The sequence below is a fragment of the Myotis brandtii genome, unplaced genomic scaffold (genome assembly GCF_000412655.1).
Source record: "Myotis brandtii unplaced genomic scaffold, ASM41265v1 scaffold1171, whole genome shotgun sequence".
NCBI classification, from domain to species: Eukaryota; Metazoa; Chordata; class Mammalia; order Chiroptera; family Vespertilionidae; genus Myotis; species Myotis brandtii.
In genome coordinates, this window is record NW_005354055.1 from 1,031,826 (window position 1) to 1,049,044 (window position 17,219).

At 38.2% G+C, this 17,219-nt stretch overlaps 1 protein-coding gene across 4 annotated transcripts in view; it reads right to left on the reverse strand.

The window, feature by feature from the left end:
- The window catches only part of RNGTT (RNA guanylyltransferase and 5'-phosphatase), a 198,369-nt gene that overhangs the window by 134,483 nt on the left and 46,667 nt on the right, over positions 1–17,219 (reverse strand). For all 4 annotated transcript variants that reach the window (XM_014530074.1, XM_005858392.2, XM_014530073.1 and 1 more), the window contains one exon: positions 2,368–2,503. In XM_014530074.1, the coding sequence (XP_014385560.1) occupies positions 2,368–2,503 (136 nt within the window). The remainder of the gene's footprint in view (positions 1–2,367; positions 2,504–17,219) is intronic.

The window sequence follows — 17,219 nt, forward strand, 5'->3', positions numbered from 1 at the left end:
CCTCTCTCTCTCTCTCTCTCTCTCTCTCTCTCTCTCTCCCCCACTCCTCCTTCACTCCCTCCCTTCCACACTCTCTGAAAAGCAATGGAAAAAAGTATCCTCTGGTGAGGATTAACAAAATTAAATAAATAAATAAATGAAAGCATCTTTCTTAAAATGACACATATTAAAAATCAAGTGGTTTATAATTTTTCCTACATAAATTTAAATTTATGCCACAAAAAAATACCAGGAAAAGTAAAAACACATTTTTCAAAATGTTCATGAATATCCCCCATAACAAAAAATTCTCATAAATCAGTATGAAAAAAATATGAACACCCAACAGGAAAATACATAAGGATTTGAATGGTCAACTCACAGAAGAAATGCAATAATTCATAAAGAAGTGAAAAAATGATAACCCCCTTAACAATTCACATAAATGCATATTAAAAGAGATAAACCATTCATTTTACGATGTGCCAGACACTATGATCAGAATTTTATAAATTATCTAACTTAGAATCTTCACAATAGCATCAAGAACTAAGTACTGTTATTAGCCTCACTTCACTATAGATAAGGAAACTGAGAAAATTATATAAGGTCCCTCATGTAATAACTGATGGAGCCAATAAGGCACCGTCAGAGTTAGGGCTCATAATCACTATGTTACACTATCTCTTAAAATGGAAAGGTCATTCTTTCCTTCACCAAACATTAAATTTTCAAAACTCGGTGTTTAAGACAATGTACAGATCCTTTACATATGGTTGTTAGAACTGTACATGTGTTCAAACTTTCTGCATTATATACACATCAATATTTAAAACTAGAGGCCTGTTTTCTTGGGATATGTTCCTAGAAGTGGTATCACTGGGTCAAATGGGAGTTCCATTTTTAGTTTTTTGAGGAAACTCCATACTGTTCTCTACAGTGGCTGCACCAGTCTGCATTCCCACCAGCAGTGTATGAGGGTTCCTTTTTCTCTGCATCCTCGCCAGCACGTCTGTTGATTTGTTGATGGTAACCATTCTGACAGGTGTGAGATGGTACCTCATTGTCATTTTGATTTGCATCTCTCTGATGATTAGTGACTTTGAGCATGTTTTCATATGTCTCTTGGCCTTCGTTATGTCCTCTTTCAAAAAGTATCTATTTAAGTCCATTGCCCATTTTTTGATTGGGTTGTTTATCTTCCTTTTGTTAAGTTGTATGAGTTCCCTGTAAATTCGCCACTTAGATTTTGCTCTCTCTTTAGCTTTTGGGTAAACAGGCTATTTGAGAAGTTAGCTCGATTAGTATTTACACTTTATGTGCAAAACTATACACCAATAAGATTATATTTTTCTCTGCAGAGTAATCTCTGCTAGGCTTGTTTCCAGTCCTTTCTGTTTGCTGTGTTTGGTTGTGGGATTTATCTTCTTGTCATACCTTCACTGCCTTTCCTTGGAGGGAAAGGGGGCTCTACATCTTTCTTATAGCTTCCTACAATTTCAAGTATCAGTTTTTACAATTTCTTAACTTTCTTCAATGTTGAACCAGAATTTACTGGGACTGGAAGGAATCAACTCCCTGAAAAACTGACACACATTCTGTTTAAGAATCCATGCTGTGAATTGCTATCAGTAGTATGAATATGTTACATCCCTCAGGAGCAGACATAAGATTGAACACTCTGGCACAAAGAAAAGTCTAGAACAAAATTCATCAAAATGGTAAAAGAAGTTACTGCAATGGTATGAGTTCAGATCATTTCTATCAGCTTTTTGGTAATTTTTTATATTATTTTAATTTTTATTTACAATGAATCAATATTTTTAGAATTGGGAAAAAGAAAGCTATTTGCATTATATAAAGTTACAACATTTTTAACCAAGTAATTTTATGATCATTAAATATAGATTTTTCTGAAATGGAAAAATTCTTATCACCTTTCAAAATTAAAATGTAAAAGTACAGTGGTTGCTTTAAAAAGCAGAGTTTCTTAAAAAAAACAAAAACTAGTAGTCCATATAGCTAAAGAACCAAAGGAAAATTTATTAAGTGGTATCACATAATTAAGATTCAACTGGTAAGTAAAATAATAAAATAAAAGTAGTATTTTTCAACAAAATGTCTTTCAATCATGAAGAACAAAAAAAAAAAATAAGACTTAACTTCATTCACTTACTCTCATACCCAAATAAGAGATAAATAGAACTTAGCATCCTAATAAAAACTATATTCAATTCTCTATATGCCAGTTATACCTCAATTTAAAAAAACTTTTAAAAAACTAGATTTTATTAGAAAGTTACTATTTAATTAATAAAAACACACTTTTACTTATAAGAGAGAAAAATGGCAATATTTAATTTTTTAAAATGATAAAATATGACTTACCCCATCCAACAGAGTATTTGATAAATGTATACGGAGATCTTTACGAAATGGGAATTCCAGATTTGAAACATGGAACACTGAATTATCTCTATCAATCATAAAAACTTCATTTGTGCCATCAATCAACATCATATACCTGTAAATAAAACATAAAAGGTAACATTAACAGCATAATTCAAGAATAGGTTCACAAGAAATAATAGTTAAATTGTTTTTCCTTAGGCTTATAATAGCTGCATGAAATAATGTTCACTAGATTCCTCCCTATCCCCCATCATTCAGATTAAAGTACCACAAATAACAAATATTTTCTTCTTTTTAAAAAAACTGGTTTCCTATAAAAAACACACAGTATAGAGAAATCAAGCTTTTTTAATAGTTTATTTACTTTTTATGTTTTTATTTATTTCAGAGAGAGGAAGGGAGAGGGAGAGACAGAAATATCAATGAGGAGAGAGAATCATTGATCGGCCGCCTCCTGCACGCCCCCTACTGAGGATGGAGCCTGCAACCTGGGCATGTGCCCTAACTGGGAATTGAACCTCCTGGTTCATGGATCAAAGCTCTGGCTGGGTGAGAAATCAAAGCTTTTAATAGAGACAATGTGACCTTATGAACCATCTTAGGAGAGAATAGTTCTCTAATTTTTATTAGATCTTAAACATCAGAGTTTACAGAACACACAAACACACATATATGCAACTAATTGCATTTTATGTATTACTCTTTCCCCTTTGTAGTACAAAAAAAGAAAGTAAGTGATTTGCAAATGGCCAGACCTCTCAAACTATCCAATGCTCTACCACACTAGTTAGCAAAACAGCCCCTCTCCTTGAATCAAAATTTCAATATAGCCAGATTTCACCATTTCAGGTACAATTCTTATGTATTACTATCAAATTAAAATATGTTTAAACTCAAGCTCATGAGAATTCTATTAGCCCTTTTCTTCTCTTTAAATTCAATCAATACATGAGGGAATTTGTGCATCTTTCTTCAAATGACCAAGTTTATCATAAGTGATTCCCACCAGTGGATCATCAAGAATGAAGCTCTACTTCATATCATATATAAAAAAATAAATTCCAGATGGGTTCAAGCTCAAGAAATTACAGACTGATAGGCAAGGCTACCAAATATATAATGACAAGACTGGGGGTGGGGGGGAATGGAGATCATATCCGGATACCAAACTCTTCAAAGAATGAGAGAAAATGACAGCAAGAAACTAGTAAATTTAAAGGCACAGGCTTCAAGGTAACAGAATCATTTTGTTAAGTTGTTTTTGTTTGTTATTAAATGAAAGAGTACAAGGAGAATAATCTGGAGGAATCGCTGAGAATGGAAGAGTGCTAATAGGGCTGTCCAATCTCCTACCCACAGGGTATGTCCAGGAAAAAAAAAAAAAAAAAGGCAACAACTGAAAGAGCTGAATCAAGTTAATGCCAAGGAATAGAACATTAAATGAAGAGATGGAAGCTAACATAGTACATGACCCTAATACAATACAAGGTAATTTGTATCCCATAAACAAGTGTTCTACAGAGCAAATAGACGTTTTGGCTAGGTGAAGAGAAATGAGACAGCTGATTATAGTAAAAGAAGTGTGCAACAACAGGTTGAAGAGCAACAAGGGAGACCGGGGCCACATTTTGGGAATGGATTGGAAGATGCTGTTACAATGTTTTCAAAATAATTAGTCCCAGCAGGTCCCTGGGGAGGAGGTGGAGAACTCAGGCCCTTGCTCCATATTGAAAACAGCTGTAGCCCTCATAGATCTGGATTGTGGAGACTCAGATTTGACTAGGAAAAATAAAATAGAATCAGCCTCAGTCTGGACTAAGTCTGCATCTGACAGACTCCTAGATCAGTGATGGCGAACCTATGACACGTGTGTCAGAGGTGACACGCGAACTCATTTTTTTGGTTGATTTTTCTTTGTTAAATGGCATTTAAATATAAAAAATAAATATCAAAAATATAAGTCTTTGTTTTACTATGGTTGCAAATATCAAAAAATTTCTATATGTGACATGGCACCAGAGTTAAGTTAGGATTTTTCAAAATGCTGACACGCCGAGCTCAAAAGGTTCGCCATCACTGTCCTAGACCAACTGCCAGGTCTGGCAGACAACAGGTATACTTAGTTCCCAACACCCTCCTGCACATGCTTTTCAAACACAGCCATTCTGGATGGATAGGGAGAATCCAGGTTCTTAAAAGAAGTTATCCTTGCCTTGGATTGTGTTTCAAAAGAACTTAAATCAACATAAGGAAAGGTCAAATAAAAAGCAATTGTGATATATTCTGCAATAATGGTATTGAAGACACAATCCATCATATTTAAGCACCTATACCAGCATCTTGCAAAGCTCAGTATTTACTTTAAAAAGCATGTCATGGCCCTGACTGGTTTGGCTCATTGGATAGAGCGTCGGCCTGCGGACTCAAGGGTCCCAGGTTCGATTCCGGTCAAGGGCATGTACCTTGGTTGCGGGCACATCCCCCGTGGGGGGTGTGCAGGAGGCAGCTGAATCATTGTTTCTCTCTCATCGATGTTTCTAACTCTCTATCTCTCTCCTTCTCCCTTCCTCTCTGTAAAAAATCAATAAAATATATATTTTTTTAAAAAGCATGTCATGGCAAAATAAATTAGGGAAATACTTTATCATTCTTTAAGAAAGTGAAGATAAGGAATACTTAAGGTTATGAAAAAAACATATAATAAGTGGTTTATCTTATTTGGCCCAGTTTTTACTAAACTTAATCCTGATATATTAATATTTAGCAGAGTAATTGTTCTATATTCACAATTTGAGGAAAGCTGATTTATACTGAAAACCTTAGAATTCAGAAAAAAAGAAGTGGTTTGTCTCTTCTGATCATATGATGATGACAGAAACTGTATTTCCCTTTTCACTGGGTGACCAGAAGCTCAGAATTAAATATAATATTCGAACAGAATGCACATTAAATCCCAGGGTGCTGGTATATTTGCTTTACCTGCCATACTTGTTTATTTTCTATTCAGATTTTGACACACTTATTTGACATATATGTGAAAATATGACCTTTTTTTAACTTCAAGTGGAATATCAATTAAGAGAAAAATACTGTAACCAGTTTGCTAAGTGGTTAGAGCATCAGCCTGCGGACCGAAGGTCCCAGGTTCTATTCTAGTCAAGGGCATATACCCTGGTTGCAGGCCAGATACCCAGTCAAGGTGTGTGTAGGAGGCAACCAATGGATGTGTCTCTCGCACATCAAGGTTTCTCTCTCTGTCTCCACCCCTCTCTCTCTCTCTCTCTCTAAAAAAACAAAACAAAAAATGTAAAAAATATCCTTGGGTGAATATTAACCAAAAAAAAAAAGAAAGAAAATACTGTATTTATATACTTACACAAAAGCAGATTGAAAGGCCAAGGAAGAAAGACCTTTAGTAGATAACATTCTCTATAAAGGATTGCTCATGGGAAACACTGCTTGCATCTACAGAAATACTAGAGAAATTATCTAGCAGCTGATATTTAAGGATTCTTCTGCACATACAAATTTTCAAGCTTTAGAACACGTTTCTGGGATATGATATATAATTTGAACTCCAGTCTTTCCAAAACATGTGTTCTTTTGTTATATGATACCCACAAAAAGTAAGGATCTATTCCATATTACAGAAGAAAGGTAAAAATGTGGAAATATTTCCACATCACTTTAAGTCTCTAACCACGGCCAGATTCTTTAAAAAGAGGCAACTGTCCCATATACTGTCAGATGCTGGCTTAGTATATAACTATACCTTCAGTTGATAGAATCACAAGTATAATATAATTTCTTATTAATTAGGAAATTACCTCAACTGCAAATTTAATATTCATAATTACTAAGTTGTTTGTATTATATCCATTCTCATTGAAAGATCAAAATTAATTTAATAGAAGTTTCACTGAATTAGAAAACGATTCACTTTTTATATTAAAGTACATATACCAAGGAGCTATATAAATTACAGAAAAGACTAATATATAAACTGCTTTACTTTAAAATGCTTGTCTTCCAGCTTTAACTAGAAACAATCTTTCAGGGCAATCACTGAGACGTGAGACAGCTAATCAAGTAAAACCACCAAATACACATTAATGAAATTTAGCAAGTATATAATTAAAGAAGAGAAGAATTATTTTAAAATATTGGTGACTAATAGCATCTGAGTCCTAATTCACATTCCTAATACTAGTAGTCTGAGAATAAAATATAATTTAAAGATCTTAAATTTAAGTTTATCACCAATGCAGACCAAACTTCACCATTAATTACATTTCTAGGAATTTATCTTACACTCTATGAAAACAAAGATCTTATCAATTTTATTCTTTCCCACAGACCACGTGCCTTGCATAGTCTATTTGAACACACACAAGGCACCCATAAATACTTGTTAAGCAAAGCTATATGTATAAAGATGTTCATCACAGCATTTTATAACAGTGAAAAATAACCCAAATGTCCATCATTCGGTAGATCAGTTAAATAAATACTACATAGCCATGTAAAAGCATATGCATTTTTAAATAATGATAAATATGTTCATTAATATGTAGAGAGACTCACAGCATATTAAATGAAGAAAAAGCAACTTAAAAACTGGAATACATAATATGATTACAGAGAATAAGGAGATAAAACTTTGCATATTACAGTAAAGAAGACAGAAAAGCCTATACCAAAGTGTTAAGAACTGCATCTCTATATGGAATTATCAATATTTACTTTCCTCATATATTATTTTTATATTTTCAGAAATTTTATAAGTCAGGGCAAACTGTTTTTACAAGCCAGAGGGAAGAGAGATTAAAGCTACAGGATAAAAAGAAATAGAAATACAGTCTAATCAGAGTCCAAAAAACATTTCTTTTTGGAATATGGCAATAGAAGAAGATGGGATGCTAAATCTTGTTCATCATACCACAACAGCTTCAAAATTAGCAGGTATTTCTCCTCTCCTATTATAGTGTCCATACTAGAGCTTTTTAGCAGAAATAAAAATAGAAAAGTTTATCATTTAAATTGATTCATTTCATCACCATCTTTATCCATTTGTAGTAACTCCTATCAAACTCACTATTGGGTTTTCTTTGAAAATGGTTAATCAATTTTTAAAGCATTTATAAAGATCCAACCAGGTATCAGGCAGTGGTAGATACTAGGGACATAACAGTGGACAGCACAGACTCCTCATGTAACTTCATGTACTTTATACCCATAGCAAGAAAACAAGACATTAACCAATAATCCCAAGCACGGTAAGTATTAAAAAGGTGAAGTACAAGGTGCTACAGGAACATTCAAAAGGTAGAACCTGTCACAGTTTGGAGATCGGAAAAGACACCAGAGGGATGCTCACATACTGATGATAACAGCTGGTTATTATCGCTTATTTAACAACTCTGCACCACGCCATTGCTGTACAATAATTTACCTAAGCCTTACCAACAAGCTTACCATGTAGATAAAATTATTATCCCCATTTTCCAGAAAAGGAAACTGAAACACATTAAGTAACTTCCCAATGTCATAAAGCTGGCAAAATAGCAAAGCTGATATTAAAACCTAGACAACAGCCTACTTCTATACAGCCTTTGACATCATTATGCAAGAGTTAGCCAAGCAACCACTGTGGAGAAGAGGGTAAGAGGAAGGGGGTGGGGGGATATTAATGATAACCAGTCCTTGGTACATAATCTACCAGGTATAAAATGTGCATACTCTGGCAACTTAAAAAATTTCAGAATACTGAAGCATAAAGAAAAGGGAAATGGCATGGCTTTAGACTAGAGTAGTAGTCAAGGACTTAGGAAGTAATGAACACTTTTATTTTACGTTATCCTAGAAAATGGAGGGGAAAAACACAAAAAACTTGTACGTGACAAATAGAAACCATAATAAGTAATTCAAACACAGAAGATTTAATACAGGAAAACTGGTTACATAGATATATGAAAGCTGAAAAGGTAAAAAGGGAAGGTTTGGTAATCAAGCGATAAATAACTGCAGGAACGGCTAGGGAAACAAAATGAAAACGGTGTACTATCAGAAGCTAGAAGCCTGCAGGAAGGGCACTGTGGAGCTATGCCTGGAAGGGGGGTAAGTGGGGGGAAGTACATGGAGCTGGGTACTCAAACCTCTAAGGACAGGAGACCTGCAATTCAAGCTTGAATCTATGGGAGAGGAACACAAGGGAGGATGCTCAAACTGCTAAGCGGACACAGTCCAGTGGGTAAGGAAATGATGCAAATGGCACTTTATCTACCTAGAATGCACCACTCAGAAGCTGGTACCTCTGAGAAGCAGCAGCAAGGCTGGTGATGGGAATGCCAAAAGAAGCTGGAGAATGAAATAATAGTTGTCAGTGGCTGCTGAAGGTATAAAGAAACTAGAAACAAGAGAAGTCCCTTCTCTCACCTCCCAATTTCCTGTCGGTGCTCCTAATGATAAAATCAAACAGAAAGCAAGCTGGCAATGGAGTTGGAGAATTGTAATTTGCAGAGTCCCAGTCCTCCATCACAATTTAAAAGGATGGACTGGAGCTGAGAAACACTAGGTAAATAAACGGCAGACATCTGAAAGGTATTTAGCAAACTTAACAGTATAATCTGACCTGCATTTTTAAAAGTTCACTTCCACATAGGGTAGAACCAATCTGTAGACCAAAGAAATTGTGAGGCTTCTATAGCACATCATGTGGGACTAAAGTGGCAACAGTAACTTAGAAGCAAGTGGATAAATTGAAGACATTTACGAGGCAGACTAACAGGACAATATGCTATTGATTAGATATGGGGCTGAGGGAATAGGAGTAATCAAGGATGACTTCCAAGCTTCTGGCATGAGGAACGGGCATTTGATTTACTAAGCATTTATGGAGCATTTAAGGAGGAAGGAGCTCAGTTTAGTTTGGGAAAATAACAGGCACCATGTATTGGATATGGATATGGATAATTTCATTTTCACATTGGAAACCAAAAGGTCCAGATTTTCTCTATCCCTGTCCTTAGCAGGTTGAAAATAAGCTCAGGATTAAGCCAATCAAATGCTCCTTTCTCAAAACTTTTGGCTTGAGTGACTGACAGAGAGGCAAAGATAGCTGAAAAATTATTCCGAGAAATAGCAAAGGCATTATCAGCAAGTGGCAATGGCGGCTTTCGACTCAAAATGCCTGACCTTGACGCTGGTCCTTGCTGCCTGGCTTTGATTCCTATCCATTTTCTGAGACTGGTTCTCCTTAGAGCCTTCCAATTTATTCCTTCGCTTAAATTAGCCAAAGTTGATTTCTGCTTATATTAATGTAATGCTAATGGGTATGCTGGGTTTTATTTTTCTTTTTACCCGCTATATATACAGCTGAATTCAAGTAAGTGAAATGTGGCTATGCCATAACTTCACTGTTACGTTCCCCAAGATATCCTCAATACCAAGGGTTACATGATACTAGCTCTTTCCAAAATATCTTCATACTAAGAGACATGCCATTTATTCCTAGCCTCCAACAGAGATAGATAAGTGTATTATGTTAAGTCCAGAGTTTACTTTCCCTTTGTATCTTCTCTCTCATAAGAAGTCACTGCCAAATCTCTAATACTTTTATACCAGCTACATTTCCTCTCATTTCTACTCCCAATAGAATTGGCACACAAGTCCCTGAAACCTAATTCTTAAGTTTGTAGAGATCCCAAAATAAACTCAGGTGTACTGAAATGTCTTATAAAGAAAATTCAGTTTGGAGCCACTTCCCCAGATACAATTATCAATCTTCCTGACATAAGTCCAGTTTGGTCAGACTCTGCCCCCTACCCACCTGTCACACCATATCTTATTCTAAAAACAATGTAAGAACAGCTGACTTGCCAAACTTCCTTCCCCATGGGGGTTATGCACACTGTGTCTTTTACTCTCACTAGCCCACTGGTCAGCAAATTTTTCCTTTGGTAATCTCTTCTGGAAAGTTTATCAATGTCCTCTTTAACCCATTTTTTTTCCATTTCTTTAAACTTTAAAAAATGCATTATGTATATTTTTACAATTTTTTAATTCAAACTTTTTTTAATTTTTAATTGATTTTAGAGAGAGAGAAAAATCAATTTGTTGTTCCACTTATTTATTCACTCACTGGTTGATTCTTGCACGTGACCTAAGCAGGGATCAAACCCACAACCTTGGCATATCGGGACGACACTCTACCCAACTGAGCTATCTGGCCAGGGCTTATCTTTACAATTTTTTAAATTAAAAAAAAAAAAATTTTTTTTCTTCCTTCTTACCTCACTCACTTAGTTCCATTAATGAGCCTAAGAAAACTCTGACCAAGGCTAGTGAGTGACACATCTGTATGAAGCAATATTAAAAGTCATGGTTTTTCATGCTTCTTGACAAAATAAAGCATCAATGTCAGAATCCTCTTCACAATCTCCATAGTACTATCAATCTATCTCTTCCTTATTTTATAAAATCAAATCTATTTTCCCTACCAGGGTCAAAAGGATTTGTATTTACTTCTTACATTTGTTGCAATTATTATTTACTTACCAGTGTTAGAATAGCACATTTTATCATTTTTCACAGCAGACATACACAGTAAGTAATTTAGCTACCTTAGTAATTAAACAAGCTTTATAGTCTAGGTTGGAAGCCTAGCCACCATTTGGACTAGAAACCTATGGAAATACAGCCTAAAGGTGTGTCTAACATACATAACTTAAGGAACCTCAGAAAAAGACTTCAGATAACTTTAAATATCATTGTTTGCATCACTTCCACAAAAAGCTCAGTATTTGATGCTCAAATAATGTAAACCCACATGTAAGCTTTACTTTCAAATAGCTATTGTCTGTTTATATAACACAAATACAGTTCAATCCTTGAAAAAAAAATTATTTGAAGTAATGCTTTACCTTATTTCATTTTCCCCAGAAATTCAAAGAATTCACATTAAGGTCATTCCTATTTTCATATTAACAAATTAAAAAGAACAGACACACATACCCCCTAACCTTTTAAAAAAAATTTTAATGCTGATGTTAACAATCACTGAAATGAACACAGTTTTAACATACTCTCTTCATCAAAAATGATCAAAAATTTTATTCAGTATTATGAAAGATTCCAACAGGTATTTTCATTTTGATTTACTGATTCTATAAGCACAGCAATCTTCTTCAAAAGGATTAGCTCTTTTTTAACCCTCATATCACATCAATTTAGAGTCATGAAGCAGATGTAATTGAGATTTTTATAGGCTTAAATTCACTTTAAGCCCACAGCTTCATGCTATTATGTGATCACTTACATACACACAACAGTAATTAGGCAGACATTGTGTATTATTTAATTTTAAACTGCCAAGCCCATTCACTTGCCCACCAATTTAATTATCAAAGTTGTCTAACCAACCTTTAATCTTAGAATGTTAACTGCACATTAAATGTCAGGAAAGAAGCATGCCATTGAACATTTGGACAATTTGACAACATTTAAATGTCTTCTACCTAAGCATAATCATCTTTATTTTATATGTTGTTTATACAGCAAATTTCCACTATGTTCTGTTCGTCTAAAGTTTTATTTAATGTTGGTACTTGGTAAACTGTGTCTATGGAAAAGTCATCAAGGGCTCTAAGTTTTATTTCAATTTAGGCAACTCATCCACAAGTAAATCTTAAAGACTTAAGGGTATCTACCATTTTAAAAAATTACAAATTCTCCAAGCCTTCTCATTAAAATATCATGTGTGCTTACATCTATTAACAGAATTAATAATTTCAAAGTATAGATGTTTCTGTTTCAAGAAACCCCCTTTAATCAGCAAGACTTAGAGTCTTGTACAAAGCTTAAAAATCAACACTATAAAAAAGTTTGGCAAGGCGTAGGGGCAAGTGTAAGTTTCTACTTTTTTCCCTCCGATTCCATAGAATTAATGATATGTAACAGAGATAATCAGTGTGTAATAAAATATAGAGCAAATTTATTCTAAACCACCCAACAATAAAAAAAAGAAAACAATTTAATTTGCTTATTTTGTTTACATGAAGTGTCAATGGTAGCAATGCTATCATTATGGGCTTTAGGAAGAAAATTCCAGTTTCAGAGCCTGTAACTCCAGACTCAATCATGCTTTTATCTAGACCCTTAAAAAACAGGCAGGCAGGTTAGAACTGAAAACCTCAAATATTATGAGATGATCCTAACTGTCCAACTCCTAAGCATATACTTTAACTTCAGAATTACAACTTCCTTATCCCTTTTTCAAGTTCCCATCCTCCACTGCTCAAAAATGTGTCCTAAGCTTGTACTAAGCCTATGTATCTGTACTATTACACCATCTTGTCCTAAAATGTGAATCTTCAAACTCTTACTCAAAATCCCCTTCCATAAAAATCTCTCATACTCCAAATAACATGTCCTATTCAAATCAATCTATCACTCCAAGTTTTCCAAAAATTCTAAATCTATTACGCCTCTGGTAGAAGAGAACATACAGGGTTGGAGCAAGTATGAAAATCCAGTTTGAATTTCAAATTTACTTTGTAATTGAACTGATTTTTGGTTAAAATGCAACACATATTAAAAAATAATCTAGCCCTAACCCGTTTGGTTCAGTGGATAGAGCGTCAGCCTACGGACTGAAGGGTCCCAGGTTCAATTCTGGTCAAGGGCATGTGGTTGCAGGCACATCCCCAGTAGGGAGTGTGCAGGAGGCAAGTGAATCAATGTTTCTCTCTCATCGATGTTTCTAACTCTCTATCCCTCTCCCTCTCCTTTCCTCTCTGTAAAAAATCAATAAAATATATTTAAAAAGTAGTAATAATAATCTATATATATACAAGCCCAGCGACCGGAATAGCGGAACGACCAGAATGACCGGTGGCTATGACGCACACTGTGGCAGCCAACCAGCCTGATCTGGTCCCGATCAGCGCCCCGCCTCCCCACCCCAGGCCAGCACAGCCCCCAATCGTCCCCCAACACCCCGATCAGGGGCAGGGCCGGCCGGCCAATCACCTGTGGCCCCTCCCCCTCACCGGCCCAGCCCAATGGGCCTCCATCAGGGTGGATGCCACCCATGTTCGAATTCATGCACCAGGCCTCTAGTATACTATAAGTTCACTTGCCAACATTAGCATTAAAGGTGTTTGTATTACATACCATTAATTATATATATTAAGACATAGTAAATAGGAGTGAAGATGTCTGTAGACAAAAGAGAAGGCACCAACATAGAAAGATATTTTGGTTAAGAACAGGCATTCCAGATAGGCTCTTCCTAGCTGTTGACTTTGCACAAATCACTTCTCTAAGATCACTTTCTCATCAGAAGTCTCCACCTCCTAAGGTAGTTGGAAGAAATAAATGAAACAGAGTAACATATCTCGATGTGGGGTTTCGAGGACAAGATAAACCAAAGGACTTATATACTTACTAGAGGCCCAGTGCACGAAATTCATGCACGGGGGGGGGGGGGGGGGGGGGGGGTGTTCCTCCCGGCCTGCAATGATGCCAGCATCCCTGGCCCCAGCCTCTTGTCCAAGGCCCCTCCCCTCCCTCCGCACGGCCAGGGCAGGGACGCTGGGCTCACATTGACGGGCCCTCCCCTCCCCTCCCTCCACGCGGCCGGGCCAGCGTCCCACCCCGGCCACTATGGGCACCGCCATCTTTGTCATGGAGTGACAGTTTACATATCACTCTTTTATTAGATAGGATATGCATAGTCCATAGACACGGGCAATAGAGTAGTGAAGACGTGGGGGAGAGGGGCAGATAGGGGCTGGGAGGAAGAAGGTAAAGGGGGGAAAATGAAAGATATCTGTAATACTATCAACAATAAAAAAATATTTAAAAAAACAAATAAATCAGTACACCCATGTTCATAGCAGCATTACTCACAATAACTAAAGTGTAGAAGCAATCCTAGTGTCCATTGAGAAATAAATGAAAAAACAAAATGTGGTATATATACCCAATGGCATATTACTCGTCCTTAAAAAGGGAAGAAAGTTCTGATATATTCTACAACATGAATGAACCTTGTGTACATATGAAACAAGTCACTCACAAAAAGACAAATACTGTGTGATTTCACTTATATGAAGTAGCTAGAGTAGTATAAAATCAGAGAAACAGAAAGTAGAATGGTCGTTGCCAAGGGCTGGGGGAAGAATGAAATAGAGAATTATTGTTGAATGGCTACAGAGTTTTAGTTTTACAAGATGAAGAGTTCTGGAGATGAATGGTGGTAATGTTTGCAAACGTTATGAATGTATTTAATATCACTGAACCATATAGTACTTAAAAATGGTTAAGTGTAAATTTTAGGTTATGTATATTTTAACACAAGGAAAGAAACTGGGAAAAAATGAGTTAATATATTGAAGGGTACAGAACAATGCCTGCAGGGCACATGGTAGCAAAAACATCAGCTATTATTATTATTACTAGAGGCCCGGTGCACAAAAATTTGTGCACTCGGGGGGGGGGGGGGCCCCAGCCCGGCCCGGGGCCCGTGCCTGGCCAGCCTGGATGAGGGGATGATGGCTGTTTGCAGCTGGTCACACCCCCTTCAGGGTGGGGGTCCCCACTGGGGTGCCTGGCCAGCCTGGATGAGGGGATGATGGCTGTTTGCAGCTGGTCACACCCCCTTCAGGGTGGGGGTCCCCACTGGGGTGCCTGGCCAGCCTGGATGAGGGGATGATGGCTGTTTGCAGCTGGTCACACCCCCTTCAGGGTGGGGGTCCCCACTGGGGTGCCTGGCCAGCCTGGATGAGGGGATGATGGCTGTTTGCAGCTGGTCACACCCCCTTCAGGGTGGGGGTCCCCACTGGGGTGCCTGGCCAGCCTGGATGAGGGGATGATGGCTGTTTGCAGCTGGTCACACCCCCTTCAGGGTGGGGGTCCCCACTGGGGTGCCTGGCCAGCCTGGATGAGGGGATGATGGCTGTTTGCAGCTGGTCACACCCCCTTCAGGGTGGGGGTCCCCACTGGGGTGCCTGGCCAGCCTGGATGAGGGGATGATGGCTGTTTGCAGCTGGTCACACCCCCTTCAGGGTGGGGGTCCCCACTGGGGTGCCTGGCCAGCCTGGATGAGGGGATGATGGCTGTTTGCAGCTGGTCACACCCCCTTCAGGGTGGGGGTCCCCACTGGGGTGCCTGGCCAGCCTGGATGAGGGGATGATGGCTGTTTGCAGCTGGTCACACCCCCTTCAGGGTGGGGGTCCCCACTGGGGTGCCTGGCCAGCCTGGATGAGGGGATGATGGCTGTTTGCAGCTGGTCACACCCCCTTCAGGGTGGGGGTCCCCACTGGGGTGCCTGGCCAGCCTGGATGAGGGGATGATGGCTGTTTGCAGCTGGTCACACACCCTTCAGGGTGGGGGTCCCCACTGGGGTGCCTGGCCAGTCTGGGTGAGGGGCTGAGGGCTGCTTTTAGGCTGGCGGTTGTTGACTGAAGCTCCCAACCACTCCTTTTTTTCTTTTTTCTTTTTTTTATTCTGGGCCAGCTTTACCTCTGGCTCTAGCTCTGAGGCTTCCACTGCTGAAAAGCAGGTATCTGGTTTGTTTGCGTTCTATAATCGAAACAATGTATAACTCCAGCTCTGAGATCCCGGCTGGCTGAAAGCTGGTTTCTGGGGTTTTGTTTAGCTTCTATATTTGTTAGAATGTTTCAAACTGCCAGCTCAGAGGCCGGCAAGTCAGGCGGGGAACGTTGGAGTCTGCCATCACTGGAGCAAGCAAGCCTCATGTTCGCTTCCAGCTGCCTGGCTGCCAGCCACCATCTTGGCTGACAGTTAATTTGCATAAGGATATGCTGATTAGCCAATGGGAAGGGTAGCGGTCGTACGCTAATTACCATGTTTCTCTTTTATTAGTGTAGATACTAGAGGCCCAGTGCACAGATCCGTGCCCTAGTGGGGTCCCTCAACCTGACCTGTGGGGATCAGGCCGAAACCAGCTCTCCAACATCCCCCGAGGGGTCCCAGATTGCAAGAGAGCTCAGGCCAGGCCGAGGGACCCCACCTGTGCACGATCAGGGCCGGGGAGGGACCAAGAGAGGGCTACAGGGCATGTCCAGCCCATCTCGCCCAGTCCCGATTGGCCGGACCCTAGCAGCAAGCTAACCTACTGGTCGGAGCGTCTGCCCACTAGTGGTCAGTGCGCGTCATAGCGACTGGTCGAACGGTCAAACAAACAGTTGGACACTTAGCATATCAGGCTTTTATTATATAGGATTAAGTCCAAGGCATATAGTAATTACTTAATTAAGGCTGAATATGATTATTAGTAATACTACAACTACTGCTTTATACAATCCAAAAGAGTTGAACTTACTGATAAAATAAACCCTGGATAAGACAAAAAGGATTAGTTTAAAACCCAGTAGACAGAAAAGAGAACAACTCTTCTGAACAGACAGGAGAAAGATATGTGTGAACATAGACATTCTGAAGTATAGAATAATAAACCCGAGGTAATTCCCTGTAAAGGTTACCCACAGCTCACAAACTCAACCTTATAAGCATATTTACACAGTAAAAGACAGATAACTACAGTAAGTAGTTAATTCATTTTTCCATGAGTCAGTGTAAGCCAAGTAAATTTTGTAAGATCAGAAGCTGCACTATTTGAGTGAGCAATAACTCAAAACAGAGAACTCAAACAATAGAATTTGAATCAGGTGGATCTCTCAATCTGTCTAGGAAACTGTTTCCTAAACACTAGAAAGATAAAAACAAACCTGAGCCTAAAATATTTTAATGTACTGAAACAGCTTCTTAAGATTTACTAACAACAATGATACATACAAATACAC